Source organism: Fusarium musae, chromosome 1, assembly GCF_019915245.1.
Source record: "Fusarium musae strain F31 chromosome 1, whole genome shotgun sequence".
NCBI lineage: Eukaryota > Fungi > Ascomycota > Sordariomycetes > Hypocreales > Nectriaceae > Fusarium > Fusarium musae.
This window is the reverse complement of record NC_058387.1, coordinates 3,073,585-3,090,255: the sequence shown is the minus strand read 5'-3', so window position 1 is coordinate 3,090,255 and position 16,671 is coordinate 3,073,585. Positions and strand designations below refer to the sequence as shown.

General features: G+C 49.9%; 7 protein-coding genes across 7 annotated transcripts; 4 read left to right on the top strand and 3 right to left on the bottom strand.

Annotated features, from left to right (window-relative positions):
* Positions 1–1,225: 1,225 nt before the first annotated feature.
* Positions 1,226–2,143, top strand: J7337_000933 (uncharacterized protein; the record flags this gene model as incomplete). The annotated part of the gene is made up of 1 exon (XM_044818679.1): positions 1,226–2,143. The coding sequence occupies one exon, from the start codon at positions 1,226–1,228 to the stop codon at positions 2,141–2,143; it is 918 nt and encodes a 305-aa protein (XP_044686381.1).
* Positions 2,144–3,028: 885 nt separating this feature from the next.
* J7337_000932 (uncharacterized protein) lies at positions 3,029–3,908 on the bottom strand (the record flags this gene model as incomplete). Its single annotated transcript, XM_044818678.1, has 2 exons — positions 3,029–3,277; positions 3,327–3,908. The coding sequence occupies 2 exons, from the start codon at positions 3,906–3,908 to the stop codon at positions 3,029–3,031; spliced, it is 831 nt and encodes a 276-aa protein (XP_044686380.1).
* Positions 3,909–4,557: 649 nt separating this feature from the next.
* J7337_000931 (uncharacterized protein) lies at positions 4,558–6,982 on the bottom strand (the record flags this gene model as incomplete). The annotated part of the gene is made up of 3 exons (XM_044818677.1): positions 4,558–4,976; positions 5,029–6,664; positions 6,725–6,982. The coding sequence occupies 3 exons, from the start codon at positions 6,980–6,982 to the stop codon at positions 4,558–4,560; spliced, it is 2,313 nt and encodes a 770-aa protein (XP_044686379.1).
* A 1,675-nt stretch (positions 6,983–8,657) lies between these two features.
* On the top strand, positions 8,658–9,192 carry J7337_000930 (uncharacterized protein; the record flags this gene model as incomplete). Its single annotated transcript, XM_044818676.1, has 4 exons — positions 8,658–8,703; positions 8,755–8,768; positions 8,824–9,024; positions 9,076–9,192. The coding sequence occupies 4 exons, from the start codon at positions 8,658–8,660 to the stop codon at positions 9,190–9,192; spliced, it is 378 nt and encodes a 125-aa protein (XP_044686378.1).
* A 396-nt stretch (positions 9,193–9,588) lies between these two features.
* On the bottom strand, positions 9,589–10,792 carry J7337_000929 (uncharacterized protein; the record flags this gene model as incomplete). Its single annotated transcript, XM_044818675.1, has 3 exons — positions 9,589–9,629; positions 9,681–10,508; positions 10,570–10,792. The coding sequence occupies 3 exons, from the start codon at positions 10,790–10,792 to the stop codon at positions 9,589–9,591; spliced, it is 1,092 nt and encodes a 363-aa protein (XP_044686377.1).
* Positions 10,793–11,222: 430 nt separating this feature from the next.
* Positions 11,223–11,936, top strand: J7337_000928 (uncharacterized protein; the record flags this gene model as incomplete). Its single annotated transcript, XM_044818674.1, has 3 exons — positions 11,223–11,308; positions 11,358–11,574; positions 11,628–11,936. The coding sequence occupies 3 exons, from the start codon at positions 11,223–11,225 to the stop codon at positions 11,934–11,936; spliced, it is 612 nt and encodes a 203-aa protein (XP_044686376.1).
* Positions 11,937–13,733: 1,797 nt separating this feature from the next.
* J7337_000927 (uncharacterized protein) lies at positions 13,734–15,917 on the top strand (the record flags this gene model as incomplete). Its single annotated transcript, XM_044818673.1, has 3 exons — positions 13,734–14,226; positions 14,285–15,624; positions 15,681–15,917. 3 exons carry the CDS (start codon positions 13,734–13,736, stop codon positions 15,915–15,917), a joined length of 2,070 nt encoding a protein of 689 aa, XP_044686375.1.
* Between the last annotated feature and the right edge of the window lie 754 nt (positions 15,918–16,671).

The following is a 16,671-nucleotide window of genomic DNA, read 5'->3' as shown; positions in this document are numbered from 1 at the left end:
TGCCAACTCTTCTGGGACTATTGCGTGCGGTCCCAGATCTGCGAGACTCAAGTGTCTTATATTGCCCCACGGGTGGGAGAGGAACGCCCTTGTCCACGATTAACTTGTTTCCTACCTGTTGACCGCGAACGACACTGTCGCGCTTGGAGGAGTTTGCGCGCGGATCATTGGATTGTCTCCGTGGCTGCAGATTCGTCAGCTCTATTCCCCGAGACGAAGAACCTACCTGTCTTGTACCTTGCCTTGGTGCCGGAGAGCATGTCGGTGCGTATGCACCCCGGGAACTCACATATATCCGATCCGAAGGGCTCGGTTGGGAATACATGCTCATACGAGGCTCCTGTCTATATGCCCCTGGTTGATGGGCTCTTCCGGGCACCCTCAACTCCTGATGACCTCCGCTTGGCTGTGGTGTTTGTACCTGTCTCGTCCCATGGGAGGCTCCAGCACCATGGGTTTGCAGAGCAGTGAACCCCCCGTAATCCCTCCTTTCTCCTTTCTTTTTCGATGCCTCGCAGTTGGAGCATGACCCTAGTCGAACTTGCCGACTCTGGGTCTTGCCATGTATGCTTCGAAAGGGGAATACCCCAGGGAAGTACAAACAGGGGCAATACGCCTCCCAACTATCTTGCCAACACGTATAGGTACGGACATGCCTGTGATGGCCGCACTCCTGGTACTCGTGGTAGATATCTAAACACATTTTGTTAGTATGTGAGGATGGGAAGTTCTTTGGTTTGTGATACCGGCGTAGAAATGGTGCTGTTAGTGGTTAAAGACGTAGTCTCGATGATGGTCTGCGTCTGAAAGGGGGAGTTTGTTTAGATTGTTGTAGAATTATAAGCAGATGGCTACGATTGCTATATATACTCGATCGATATTGTTTGAAACATGAGGCTGTTTTTCTGTCCTAATGGTGAACAACTGCCCAATGCGTGAGTCAGCTGAACAAGAGACGTTGGCCATATTCTTGTTCAGTGTCGTTACAGATATTTAGACGATCATGCGATTGCGATGGAAACAAGAATATGTAATGTTCTGTGTTCATACCAATGAACAGGTCTGAGGTCAAGGTATATCTAGACTCCCGCCTCTAATTTATTGAATAGATAGAACAGTTCTCCTTCCCGGCAAAATACTTAGGTATAATAAGAACGCCGTCAACATTCATTCTCTTTACCGAAGACCTTTCTCTTCTATACCCTAGCCAAGCCACTCCAACAAAATGCCTTTCCGTGAACGAACTCGGGATTCTTCCGTCGCTGGTCGACAGCAAGATCAATGCCCACAAATCCGAGGAGGATGGGAAAAACTCGTATCGTATCTCATTTGGCCACACTGGTGTATAACAAGACTAATTCGTTGGTTATTTGGAGCATCATCACCTGATCACCCTATCCCTGAGAGCAGATCAACATGGGGAACATGGGCTTTTTCGATGAGAAATCTTCCTAGTGAAGCTGCGATTGCGCGGATACCACTTCGCCCAAACCGCTACCACTTGGCCGGATTGCGTGATCAGGAGGATATGGCCCGCGAGTCTCATGGCCAGCCTCACAGCCCCCCAACAGCAAGGAGCCTCGACTTCTCAAGTCTGGGATATGTTGAGAACGGGTATTTCATCCCACCCACAAGCCACTTTGACAAAAATGGTCCTACCCGCTCTAGTAGTCATAGGTCAAGCACCTCGGTTCACCCAAGTCAAGATAAGGCTATCCCCCTTACTGCAGAAACGGTTCGCTGGCCCTTCCTATCCTCACCTTCTGAGGACGGTGAGGAATCAGACGAAGAATCAGAGATCGAGATGAAAGCTGTGACCCCAATAGCTAAGCTGCCCGGATCTTTTTTGCCCTCTTCTGAGCCCAGTGATAATTCAGATCAAGAATTTCATGGGAGAATAGGAACTGCGGCCTCACCGGCCAGGGTTTTTATAAACCGTCGCAGAGACCTTCCGATTACAGCTGGCGGCTTCTGTGAAGCTTTGCAGCTTCGCGCATCAGTTGCTAGTGGCTTCCCTGCAGAGAACTTCTCTTCAGACCCTGTGAGATCCTTGGACGCCTCATCTCCTGCAATTGATGTTGCATCTACAATCGAGACCACCGGAGACCGGTATGAGGGTGAAGATGAGGAAGACGAAGACTAGAAGAAAGAGATAAGGTCTACCGCTGTGTGTTCGGTACAACTGTCTCCAGTTGGTCGACCAACTTTGATCCATCTACCTGCTCGACCGCAAGTTAGCCCCGGACACCGAATTCCAGGTTCTCCCCAGTCCGATTCGTATAGTGATTGAAGGATGTGCCTGATCGAGTTGATCGCAGTAAAAGAGATGATGGGCAGGAATTGACTTGAGAGAGGGTAGGATTGATCCCGGATGCGAGTGTTAGGAGAAAAGTCGATGTCTGCTTGATCCGGCATCTAGAAGATAGTATGTCGGAACCATGTTATATAATATCATGGGCGTTTCTTTTAAGATGTGAGTGTCTTTCTGCACGCCCTGGAGCTCTTCGCACTTAGAATAGACAATCTTTCAGTTTGACGATATGGGTATCTTACCACCAATTCCTGTCCTTCTCGCTACCAAATATCTAGACATGTGCCCAACCTCGTTCAACAAGAACCTGCATCTCGTTAATCAGGCAAAACTCGCCCGGTTCTCTCCCCCCTAATTTCTCCCACTCCGCAACACGTCCCCTGACCACCCATGCGTCAAACGGCGATGATACCCACCGCATTATGCGGTTGATCCAGAGACCGGCGAAGATCTGCCATGTTGACACCCATGCGCCTTGTTCGGGATGCACGGCTTGGTATGCGCGTAGGTTATAGCCTACGCGGACATGAGGATTGAGATACACACCTCTGGTTTTAGAGAGGGGATTGTCAGCGTGGATAAGGCAGCATTCACAGCCTTCGAGGTGGTGTTCAGCTAAAGAGTCTGGAATACCCCGGAAACGCAGCTTCGACGATGAAGTAAAGGGCTCTACGGGCATAGCGACTAACGAGGGAGTCAGTGAGGAAGCGCTCGTCTTTAAGCGTAAGGAAACAAACCAATTCCATTCCAGCAGCTTGCAACAGGCACAGCATCCAAGTGATTAACAAGAGCATTCCTCGAAACACTACTCTTGAAATACGGCCAGGTAGGCATCGCATGCGCCTCTCCATTTGTATCCCTCAGTGCAAATGTATCATAGTACTGTGGCGGTTTCGAGAAATCAAGCGAGCAAGCTGCAGCGTAGTCACCGCCGTTCGTGCCGAGGAGCTTGAGCACATCGTCCGTCTGCAAACTTTGTGAGATGCTGACCATCCTACCATAGTAGTTGACGTACCGTGAAGACGACGTCGTTGAGAAAGAGAACCTTATCGAAATGCTGTCCTTTCTTGGACAGGTCTATCAAGTCCTGTAACGTCCTGTTTCTCAGCTTTGCGAGAAACGGTATCCTTCTCAACTCGTGCTTCCCCCTAGGTGTGTCGATCCAGCCTTCTCCCTTATTTGGATTCTCAATCTCATCTTTATGCGTGACATCTGACATCTCCACACGATGGGGAACTCCTAGTTTCTCGAGCTCCTGATCCATGTTATGCAGCTCCCTTTTAGTATTGTCCCAGCTCCCGCTCTCAAACACACTAACAAAGACATTCTCTCGCCCGAAAAGCTTTGCAAGTTCTATCACCGCAGGACCCCAGTGATCCCTAATTACGCGCTCGTTGTTGAAGTGCATGCTTGCGATATAGATGCGCCCGGGAGGCTGCGAGAGCTTCGGGGCTGGAGTGCGATCGGCATCGAGGAGGTTCCTATGGATTCGAAGGACATCGAGAACGTTGATTATGACGACGAGGATGAAGACTATCTTGGGGAAGCGTGAGCGTAGGAGGCGACGCAGGTAGAGGCGGTTCGTATGCGAGACCATGTTTCCTTATGCGTGGTTACGAGGACAGCAAAGCATCATAGAGAGTGGAATTAGTAAGATTGGTGCACCCTCAGCGCAATTTAGCGGGCAAGAGCATGGGATATCATGCGAGAAGAAAGATCATCGTTGGTTATGATGTTAAATGTACAATTGACATTGGATGCATCCCTTGCTTGGCTCATGCCGACTACCTAGCTAAGGTACACCTATAGCCACACCCGACAAGCTGCTACCTAGAGCTAGCTTAGTGACCGCCTACTATAGTGGGGAAGATTGGCTCTCGCCTGGAGCTTGGCGTGCGGCAGAATTCTGGTTCAACGACATGAAATACAACTCATGGCCGAGCATGCCGTCCAAATGTTTAAACAAATATCAGATTGTTTCTCTATGCTTTCAATAGGTTACACATCTTCCTTCACGTATTCTATCATATAGAGATAAATGAGATTGGTTTTGTCTGGCACTCATGGTCAAACCCCCGTCGACCCGGTATATCCCATAACTACCTAATCTTGTCATGATCAGTGTGATGGCGCCTTCATTAACTCGACCCTGATCTCATGGGAAAAATGCCAGTGGTATATCCACTTGAAATTCGTCGACTCAAGAATCTTCAGACTCAAGATTGGTCGAATCACCCTATCACCGTCTATTTGGCAAAGTGAAGGTCATATCCTAGCCACTTCCTTCGGAGAATGGCATCGACGGAGAGACCAGGGTAACCATAGGTGAGAGGCAGGAAGAAGTACCAGCCAGCAATGATCAGAGACAGAATGGCACCACAGGCAATCCAGGCACCGAGCATGCTTTGGCCGGCGAAGCGCTCACGAGCAGTGACATGGTGCCTGGGGCTAACAGGTCCCTTCTTGTCCTTGATAGTGACCTCCTCAGGAGCTTCAGAGTTGAAGATGAACTCAAGAAGAGCGCCAGCAACAAGACAAGAAGCAAGGTGAGCTGGAAGGTAGTGATGCAAGAAAAGTTGTCGTCCCATGAGGAAGAAAGGGAAGTAATGAGTAGCCCAAGCAAGGAAGAAGAAACCGGTAGAGTTATACAAGCGCGATCGAGTTCCTAAAATTTCGTTATTAAATCAATCCTGAACATGTATTTCGACCAGACTTACGGCGGTCGAGAGCGTCAACACCACGGCGCAGAGATAACTGATCAGCGAGAAGAATACCGGCATAAACAGCGAGAAGACTGCTAGCGAGCCACCAGCCAATGGGATTGCCCAAGAAGTAAATCTGCTGGCGCGTCTCACTCTGAGTCCAGAAGCTCACACCACGGAGCAGGAAAGGCCACTGGTAAGGGTGGCTAGCATAAGGGTGGCTGCTGGTAAGCTTGCTGTTATGGTAGAACATGGCGCGCTGGAGCTCGAACCACTTCTGGAGGAAGGGCAGAGACTTGACCTTGCGCTCAGGCTTCTGGCGACGAGGATGATCAGCAGGTAGAGAAGGAATGTCCTCGGCGATCCAGACGTTGGAGCTGGGCGCAATCTGCTTGTTACCGTTGATCTCCTGCTGCTTGTAACCCCATTCAGGGAGAGGCTTAGTGTGAGTCCACATAGCAACCTTGCTGGGGTTGTGAATGAGCTTGAAGTGGCCAGCGACAGTCTTGAAGTTCTGGTTCTTCTTGCCGTGCTCGATCCGGACCTCGAAAAGCGTGTCCTTCTCACGCTTGCCAAAAGCCTCCTCGGGAGTAACAGCAGTGAATTCCTGGTTGGTGGGGTAGTAAGGAGAAGCGACATCGTGGGAGAGTAGAATCTTGTCGGTTCCGACGTGACGAAGGCGAACCAGTTCGTGGTTCTTGACAATGCGGCCCATCTGCTTATCGTTATTGGCGGGCAGGATCTCCCAGTAGTTGTTGGTGTCGTTGTAAGGGTAACCAGTAATCTGCTGGCCCTGGGACGAAACACGGCCATCATCGTATCGGAGAGGGTAACGGTCCTCGTGACTGTGAAGGTACGTCTTGGTCTCCTTGTGCCGAATTGTGATCTGGTCATAGTACTGAATGTCGATGGAATTGGCCAGCATGACGTTGTCGCTCAGGGTCTCCTGGAATTCAGGAGTCATGAAATCATCACCAGGACCGGATCGGTAGAGAACCGCGAAGTGAACCTGGAACCAGAAGAGGTAGAACAAGAAAGGCATGATGATCAGACCAAAAGCCCGAGCGGCAAAGTGCTTAGTAAATTCCTGCAGGCTGATGGCACCGCCAGGTCGGTTGATGTTGAGGAGGTCCCAGAGGTCGATGACAACGGCAGAGCCAATGGTAACGAAGGCAAACACACCAACGTACTTGACCGAGATATCGCAAGACAGAGCGAATCCGGTGAGGATGAGCCACTTCCACCACTTTCGGGAGAAAGGCTCATGTCGGAGCTTGTACCACTTGATGTAGAAGAGGAGACTGCAAGCCATGGCGAGGACCAAAGTCGCATCTAGGAGGATGAGTCGGGTCTGGCCGATGTGGGCATTATCGAGGAGGACAAGACCAGCGGCGAGGATGCAAGCGGGCAGACTGTAACCAGATTCCCACATGATGAGATATGTGACCGAGACAGTCAAAGCACCAAGAGTAGCGGGGAGAGCTCGGTACGCGACATAAGGAACTTTATTCGCAATGTAGGAATCGCCGATGTTCTCGAAGTGGAAGTTACCATCGTAGCCAACGAGCCAGCCGACAAAGGCGAACAGAAGCTTGCCGAAGGGAGGGTGGACGTCGAAAAAGTAGGTTCGCTCGAGGTAGTATGAGGCGAACTATCAAGCAATGGTTAGCTATAGCATCGAATATTAGTGAATCCAGTCGTGCTCGCTTACCTTTCCAAAGTGCACCTCGTCAAAGACAACCTCGTTTGGATGGCTGATACCCCAGAATCGAGTAACGAAGGACAAGATGGTGATGAGGAAAAGGCCAATCTTGTACTCGGTCTCGCTCTGGGCAGCGGCTCGCTGAGCACCAGCCTTGGCAAGCTTATCAAGCTCGATATTAGGATTGAAAGAGTCTTCTTCGGAGGGCTTCTTTGATGGTGCGCCCCTCTGTCGCAGACTGCCCTGCGGCGTGGAGCTTCGAGCCATGATTGAAGATGGCCGTAAGCTACAGATGCGACAATCAGTCAAAGGCCTTGTCGACGTATATATAAGCAAAGAAAGTGATATGAAGTATGCAGAGAAACAACCACGTCTCACAAACAATTCAGAGGAACCGTAGGTCTCAGGCTTACCTCAGGGGTCAGATAGCAGTGCCCTGGTTACACCAAGCGATTTGTAGAGGAGAAGAGGAAATAGGTGAACAAAGGAGCGATAGAAGAGCAAGTAGAGATAGCTACTGGAAGCAATCACCGCCTCAGTAGAGAAGTTTCACAAAAAATAAAAAGAAAGGAAAGAAAAGGGGCGATTGATTAAAAAGAGAAACCTCCCTGTGGTCGAAGTTATGGGATCAAGTTGATGCTTCTGGCGTCAAGGACAACCTGGCCAGCTTGCCTTTTTTTTACCCCTGTCACTGGAGGAGTCTGGGCTAGATGGGATGGACGCAGGGGTAAGACCCCACTTGTGTTAGCTTTCAGCCACTTGACAGCTGAAGCTGCTAACAGTTTGGATGTTCTCAAGGGGAGTCAATAAGGAGCTACGGGAACCAATTGGGTCTCGTTGTGTTTTAGCTTCAGTAGGAAAGGGACTCTGACCTCGACCAAGCTTTGCTGATGATGCCGGTTTTGGAGATGCTCAGCAACAGGGCTGAAAGCATACCGTGGTCAATTAGATCGTGACTATAGAGTACTGTTTGACTTTGACCACCAATCCCGATCTCTAATTGAACACAAATGTTTCGGACATCGTAGATTTTCCACAAGTGGAATACTAACTTTCTGTAGACTGTTTGATTGCTCATTGCCGTCGTCGTTGGTCACGCTGAAACTCGAGTTGGTGGTAAAGCACAAAGAGACGAATGAAGCTGCATTTGCAACAAACACCTAACCATTCTTCTTCTGGTGTTGAATAGAGCATCAATAGAGACACATTTTATTCGGAATTGAACTATAAGTCTGTTTGCCCAAGAATTTCTATTGAGCTCCTGAACACACACTGCGATATATGTAACACATCTAACATTTAGACGCCATGGCTTCATGTCAATTACCAAGCAAGAAAGATGAGACAGCACCACGTTGTTCTCTGACTTTACCTCTTTAATGGCGTGCTGCCATGGCTATAGTAATAGAGCTCCTAGGACAAAACCCTCATGTTCAGAGCTCCTCCAAACGCTCCTCTGCCGCCGTCTGCGGAGGGCGCAATGCGGGGCCTCCCGGAGAGGTCGCCAGACTTACCACAAGTTAGCCGATCAACGGAGCTCAGCAGCAGTAAATTAACTGATTTCATGTACCTACCTGTAGCAAGCAATTGACCAGATACAACCAAGTGCAGTCCATTCTCTCAAGGTGCTTTCCATTGGCTACCTAGCTTCGGTTTACCCCTCCGAGTACTCACCGAACCTCCGGAGCTCTCGTTCATAACACGGCAACCAAAGCTTACTTGAACCCAAATTCATCAAAACTCAGCTCTGAGACCCCAACTCGATCATTCTCTTTACTCTAGGTACGTCGGTAATCAAAATTGTCATCCTTTTTCTGCCATGTCATTTTCTCCCATTGCGCGCAGAGCTTCACGCTCTGTCACCTCTTCCATCCGAACAATTCCCCGCCAGTATATCGTAGCGCCAGCCAAGTTCACACTTTCAACCAGACACCAATCGACAATGTCTTCCGACCAGCAGATCATCTTCACCAAGGACGCCCCTGCGGGTAAGTTGTATGAATCCAATCTCTGGTAAACCTTTACTGACAGTATCGAAGCGCTTGGCCCTTACGTATGTTTAGCTACCCCTCACTGACAAGACCAACACTCATGATATGCCAAACCAGTCTCAAGCCATCAAGACCCCCAACATGATCTATTGCTCTGGCCAGATTCCTCTTACCCCCGAGGGTGAGATGGTTCAAGGTATCACTGAGCAGACCCGCCAGGCCTGCAAGAATGTCCAGGCTGTTGTGGAGGCGGCTGGCTCGTCCATTTCCAAGGTGGTCAAGACTACAGTCTTCATCTCTGACATGTCCTACTTTGCTGTCAGTGCCCCAGCAAGTCCAATCATCCATTCATTTACTGACGGCTTCTAGGAAATCAACACCGAGTACGAGAAGTGGTTTTCGCATAAGCCTGCACGCAGCTGTGTGGCTGTCAAGACTCTTCCCAAGAACGTCGATGTGGAGATTGAGGTCACTGCTCTTCCATAGAGGCAGAATCTTAGCAAAGCCAAAGCACGCGATAAAATAGAACTTGATATAGACAATTATGAATTGCTTGTGAATCAGTGGGAGACGTAGCCCTATTGTCACAAACCCATCAAACAGACGGCGCGTCTCGTGAGGCCTCGTAAATGCCTGAGCTGTTGGATAAGTACCTGATGAGTTACGATCTACTTTATGAAGCGTAGGGATCGAGAATTACATCAAGACCTTTCGAAGAGACTTCCCTTTAAGTATGCACCGTACATAAAGTAGTGCAACGCCCGATATCAATCAAAGACATGTATGTTTGTGGGAGTTACGAAGTTTGTAGACCAATGGCAAGTTACCATTGCATGTAATCTGCCCGCTTTCTAGCAGCAGTATATTATTCACTCATACTATCTAAGTGCTCCATACCACAACCCTACCATCGACACCGCTTGCTACAATCTGTGTCAGTTTATCGTAACTTAAAGGTACGACTTGGTACTTACTGCTGAACTTGGTAATGCGGTCACCCGAGGTTTCGAAAGGCCTGACGGTGCTGATGGTATTTTGATGGATAGTCTTAAGTTGAGTGTCATCCTTGGTCTTGCCCTTGAGGTCCATTTGTCTGAACATGTTCAAAGCAGACTCCTCGCGGTGCTCGCCCAGACCGGGACGGCCCTTCTGCTCAATAGCACCAGCTAGCTGCCAGCCAGCCTCACCACCTTGGAAGCGGAAAGCCTCACAGTCGTAACCAGCAGCAATGATCTCATCTTCGCTGGTCCAGATCAGACTCTTGAAAGGAAGCTGCTGAGTGGAGACGGTGACAACTGCACGGGGAGGCTGCTCAGGACCGGATGGGTAGACAACAGTGATGCTACTATCATGCGCTGCGAATGCAAGACTGTCTCCGCTTGGGGAGAAAGAGACGGAGTGCACCCATCCAGCCGAGTTGTTCAAGTACTCCCCACAAACGGTGTTGAAAGGGAGTCGCTCGCCCCAGACTCCAGGAGGAGGTCGGGAGTCCATACCTTTGATGAAGGCGGAGAAGACTCTGGCGTGAGCATCAGTGGATCCAGCAGCCAGGAGAATCGAGTTGGGGTGCCAAGCAACGCTGGTAATGGTGCTGCGGATGGGCTTCTTCAGGTGCTTGGACACCCACCAGTCGTTCTCCTCTTCGAAGTAACAGACTGCAATGACGCGATCGCCGGATCCCACGGCGAACTTGTTCTCAGAGGGAGACCATCGGACAAATGTAGCAGCCCGGCTAATTCGAAGAAGGACCAAGGTAGGCTTATAACCGGTTGGGGATGGCTCCCAGACCAGAGCATTACGATCTGGTTATGATGTAAGGCCCTGGACGAGACATCACATAGGGGTAATTCCACGCAGACTAACCTTGAGAGCAAGTGACGATACGTCCGCTGTTTGGGGCAATATCGACACTAGTGACCGTCTTGTCGTGGCCCTTGAGCTCATCTTTTAGCTTGAAGGCATTGCCAACCCTGCCATAGAGCTCGACAGCAGTGTCTCGAGCGACAGCGAGGACGGAGTGGTCGGCCGAGAAGGAGTGATCGGCGATGGGGTGGTGGAAGAGGTGGTGGACTTCGGGGGCAGCCATACTGATTGTTGTTCGCGATAGGAGGAGCTCTCTACTATCGCTTTGAAGCTGATTGAGAGTATAGGAGCAAGAAAGGCCGTGTTGAGTTGGGTGCTGACGATGGATGTCTAAGTAGGTGGTAGGCTCCAAGCTGGCGGTGGGGGTGGGGGGTTACGTAGTGCTGAAGCTCCAGCCAGTGGGTGGTAGAGTCCTTAGGTTAAGCTTGGGCCACAGCGGCTGTGCTTGTCTTGTAGTGCGAGGCTGGCAATTCTAGGCTCGGCGAAAAATCTCCAATCCATCAACACCGCCGAACATCTATATCTTGGAATCCAATTGCCCCCGTTATCAATACCACAGTCTTGGTACAAGCAGCACCGGAAAAGGGCTGAAATCTGGATCGCGACACATCGATTAACAATATCGAACCACCGGCGTCTGTTCAACTACCACAATGGCCGCTGTAGCAACCGCGCCTCGTGGTCTTCAGCCAAATGCATCTTTACCAGCCAAGGTCCAACCTATTCCTCCTAATCAAACGTGAGTCTTTCATTTTCCTGCTCCTTCCCAAGCCGTGCTGACTTTTTAGTCTCTACGTAACGAATCTCCCCTCCTCAAAAATCCAGAAAGCCGACCTGCGAACCGCCCTCTACCTCCTCTTCTCCACATATGGCCCCGTCCTCGATGTTGTCGCTCTTAAGACAATGAAGATGCGCGGCCAGGCCCATATCGTATTTCGGGACGTTCAGTCTGCTACACAAGCTATGCGATCTCTCGAGGGACAGACATTCCTTGGTCGCGACTTGGTAAGTGGAACCTTTCCGCGGTGGTGGTGGAATCAGTCTAACTCGTTTGCTAGAAAATACAATATGCGAAGTCAAAGTCCAACTTTGTGGCTAAACTCGACGGCACTTTCAAGATCCCTAATGCCGCAGGTGCTGCCAACGTCGAGCAGACTGAACTGCAACAGAGCATCTTCAACGCCCCCCCTCCCGGCTCAGCGCCGGCACCGACGCCCGGCTCTGGTCTTCCTGCGAAGCCTGCTGCGACTGCAGACCACGTCATGGAAGACGCCGACACACCAGGTGGCCGAGGACAGAAGCGAACCCGTGACGATGAGGATAGTGATTCGGATGTTGCCATGGAGGAGGACAGTGACGATGATTGATGAACAAGAATGAACCCATGAAGGTCGGCGACATTTCTGACAGACGCAATCGATACGCTGCTACATTGCCATTTCCTTCGGGACCCATAGCCCTACGCAACCTCCGACAAGTCCGAGCCATATCATGAGATAGTTGGTCCTGTCGCACTCGAATTTGGAAATTGCGTCTCCCAGCAAGCAGGGGTGGATAAAGAAGGATGGGACGCCCGTGATAGGGTGGTGCTGTGAGCAAGACGTTAGTTAGGCCGACCAATCTTGACGATACCCGGAATATTGAAATTGACTTGTGCAAACAGCTCTCCCCAGAAAAACGTACATCGGCCGAAATACCGCCTACATTGCCCAGTGCTCGAAGCCCGGTCTTGTACTCGTCCGGTACAAGGCGGCGAAAGACAGTGTCAATGTTGAATGCTGGCTCATCGGCAGGTAGGTTGCGTAGATTGAACCATAGACATGGCACACGATACGTGGGGTGAAGGTGAATTTCATACTCCACCATGGCAACTTCTGGGCGAGTCCGTTGCCTGATTAGAGCGGCCTGCCGTAATCTGTAAGACGGGGTTCGACACTGGGAAGATATTATATTGAAGATGAGTTACCTCGTCTGCTTCTTCAGCATCTAACATATCCTTGTCCCCACTTATTGGTACATGCGTTTTGTCGTCTGAGAAGGAGAATCCATCCAAATCTAGTGAAAGATCTCCATGGTCTAGGTCAAGTTCAAGAGGCCGCCTTATTTGGATATACGTTGTGAAACCCCCACCATAGGCGAAGTCTGTGCAAAGAGCATTGCAGAGCCTCAGTTTCCACCGTGCTCGTTGGGGGCCCAAAGACGCTTGACAGTATTGCCTGTCAAGGTGATGGCATGCTTCTGAGAACTCTTCCGCGGTAAGGGAAGGGAAGTTTTCAATACTCATTCCGACTGAAATATTGTGGTCGAGGTCTGGAGAGTTTTAGTATCAGATGTGAAATTGTGATTGAGTTGGGTATCGCTTCCACGTGCTGTGATTTTAGGTATAAAGGGTCCACGTACCTGAGCTGGTGGTAATTTTAGTGCTTCGATCTAGCACAACATGATTGTTTGACATTACTATATTTGGTTGGAGGTAACATTCATGTAAGCTTTGATTTGTTAATGTACCCTATTTACTTGTTTCTACTCCGTAGGAACTTAGCACCTAAGGTCCAGGCAAGGTGTCAAAGGTTAGAGTTGCACTTGATGTCACATAAAAAAAGAACACCTTCTTTCATATAGGTAGATATCGATCACGATTACTTTGCTCTCTCACTACAACTCATAAACAGTATTAAATCCGACTAGTGGCAGCTCATGCGATGGCACTATTAACTATGCAAGTCTGCTTCTGCCATAAATCATACAAATGATACAACAGGCACCTAGTGATTCAAGTTGTAACGATTTGGTTTCGCGATATAAAAGGGAAACGGAATTGCTAGGTCCGAGTGCTCGGGCCAGGGCGCTAAACTTGACCGAGAGTCGGTGTCGCAATCGCAAACGACACCTTTTGTATAACCCCTGGTCGCGTGCCGTAAAGTAAAAGCTACCACAAGCTCCTGATTTCGGTTCTGTCTGTATTTTTGTCCTTTATTGACTCTGGTTGTTTCGTCTCAAGCTTGAGACTTCTGTTGCCACTTTCTTTGTCCACTGCTTCCTTACTTGCGACCTGTACATAATACTTCTTGTCCTGTCTTGCACTGTGAATTCTAGCGTCTTTTCGAGTCATTTGCTCTCACTCTACCTGGCTAGTCCCACTTGGAAATGAAAACACCAAGTCAATGATTCGAGATCCGTTCAACATCCACCGAACCACAAGCACCTTTGGACGCCCGCAATCTCGAACCATTCCTGCGCCGTCGCGGGCCGAGGCCGATGAAGTAGCTATGGCCTTCTCTATGCCCCGAACCGTTCCGTCCTTCGATAGTCGTCAACGAGAGCTTGAGGATCGATTCTGGGGTTCTGGCCAGAGATCCAACAAGTCGGATCGACTCCCAATGTACAAAGACAAACCTTATGCGTCGCCATACGACGATGAAGACAGACCCTTTTGGAAGCGCAAGAAGTGGATGGCCATTATTGCCTTTGTTGTTTTGACATTAATATATTGGACTGGATCTTCGAAGAAACCCTCCCAGAAGCGAACGGTGACGACCGATTGGAGCTACACAGGCTTGTCCAAGGATGATAGAAAGGCGAATTGGGATCACAGGAGAGATCGTGTGGTCGAGGCATTCGAGCTGAGCTGGGATGCCTACAAGCGATATGCCTGGGGTATGTTTGGCCGAATATCTGGATGGGATTCAAATTGGCTGACCGAAGAACTCGACAGGATTCGATGAATACCACCCGATTAGCAAGACGGGTGAAAATATGGCACCAAAGGGGCTCGGCTGGATCATAATCGACTCTTTGGATACTATGATTCTCATGAACCTTACATCTCGTGTCCAAGACGCTCGTCATTGGATCTCGGACTCCTTGACATGGGATCAGGATCAGGATGTCAACACCTTCGAGACGACGATTCGAATGCTGGGTGGGCTTCTAAGTGCACATTACTTATCCACCGAGTTTCCGGGGCTTGCGCCACTGGCCGAGGATGACGAGGGGGCAGCCGGCGAGGATTTGTACCTTGAGAAAGCTAAAGACTTGGCCGATCGTCTCATGAGCGCATTTGACTCCCCATCTGGTATCCCATATGCGAGTGTCAACCTTGCTAAGTTCGAGGGTATCCCCTCACACGCAGACATGGGAGCGTCGTCGACGGCGGAGGCCACAACTCTCCAGCTTGAATTCAAGTACCTCGCGAAGCTCACAGGAGAAAAGGACTTTTGGGACCGTGTGGAAAATGTCATGAAACTTGTCGACAACCAGGGAGCTCAGGACGGCTTGGTCCCCATCTTTATTTATGCAACCTCGGGCGAGTTCAGGGGTGAAAACATTCGTCTGGGAAGCCGCGGCGACTCATACTATGAGTATCTTATCAAGCAATATCTTCAGACGAACAAGCAGGAGCCTATCTACCAAGATATGTGGTACGAGGCGCTTCAAGGCGTTCGCAAGCACCTCGTTACATATACTTCGAACTCCAAGTTCACCATCATCGGAGAGCGACCGAATGGATTAGAGATGCCACTTAGTCCGAAGATGGATCACCTTGTGTGCTTCATGCCCGGTACAATAGCATTGGCGGCCACAGAAGGTCTCACCGAGGCTCAGGCACGCAAATCGCCGACGTGGTCGAAGAAGAACGAGGACGATATGCAGCTGGCGCGAGAAGTCATGGAGACATGCTGGGGAATGTACAAGTACATGGCAACAGGGCTATCGGCCGAAATCACCTACTTTGAGATTGACAACCCGCCCGCGGCTTACGGCAATCCTCGAAATGGTCCAGTTAATTTCGACCCAAGTCCAGACGCGGAGTGGCGTAAGGACTTTACTGTCAAGTCTGGCGATGTCCACAATCTTCAGCGACCCGAGACAGTCGAGAGTCTGTTTTACATGTGGAGGATCACCAATGACAACCGATACCGGGAATGGGGTTGGGAGATGTTCAAGTCTTTCATGAATCACACAGCTGTGCGAAATGGAGGAGGCTTTACAAGTCTGCGCAATGCCAATGTTGTCCCTCCTAAAGTGCGGGACAACATGGAGAGCTTCTGGTTGGTAAGTGATAAAGATGTGAGCGAGCAGACAGCCAGGGTGCTAACATGATCACACAGGCTGAAACACTCAAATACTTTTACCTCCTGTTCTCACCTCCTGATCTCCTACCTCTGGACAAGGTCGTTATCAACACCGAGGGACACCCACTGCCTCGCTTTGACATGGGACAGTTATTCTCCACAGGATGGAAGAGAAAGCCAAGAGACGCCAATGGCAAGATCATCGCTACGGCCGTCAAGGCAGAAAGTCAAGAGAAGGAGGCCGTTATGCAGGACGCCAAGAAGGTGAATTAGAGCAGCTGATACCGTGTTTCCGGTGATTGGATGCTGTGAATAAGCTTAAGTGATATAGGGTGGCGAAGTTCCGTTGAGCGTATCTGCGTATGTAGCATTTGTTTGACATACCATACTGTTTGAGCATGGGCAAAGACTTGAATAGAAGCCCGAAGCCTTGGTACTAAATGTACGGAGGTATTTTCTCGAAATCATCTCCGTTCTGGTCAAGACGGATACTCTTTTCGTGGCTTTGCAGCTGCCTTTCTGGTCCAAGCTTCAAGGAAGACAGGGTTGTGACGTTCTCGAAAAAATATGGTTCGATGGCTTACGGGCTTGTGCCTGTCTGTTTGGCGAGCAAAACAAGGAGGCAGATAGGAAAGGATCCGCTTCCCCGTGTTTTTGTTCTTGGCATATGATTGTATTTGCGATAGGCCCTGGATTACCATATCTAAGGTATGCACCGGGACCCATGAGGGCTAGAACGTGAGGGAGAACGAATGGATTTCCTTTTGTCGGGACCGAGAAGAAGGGAGACGCAGTTGGCCGATGAATGGAAGGGCCCTCGTATCAGGGCTGAAATGAATTGGGATCGGGAGGGACGGGAGTGTGATAGTCAAACTAAGTGGTGAGTGCACCTGCTGGAGATGGTATAGGTGGGTTGCTTGGGAAGACAGGGGTTGCAGCTGTTGGTTGAAGGATTACCTTTAGTAGCTTGTGATTTATTTTCGATACAGCGTTGGGCCATGGTGTGTGTATACTGACCAACATCTGG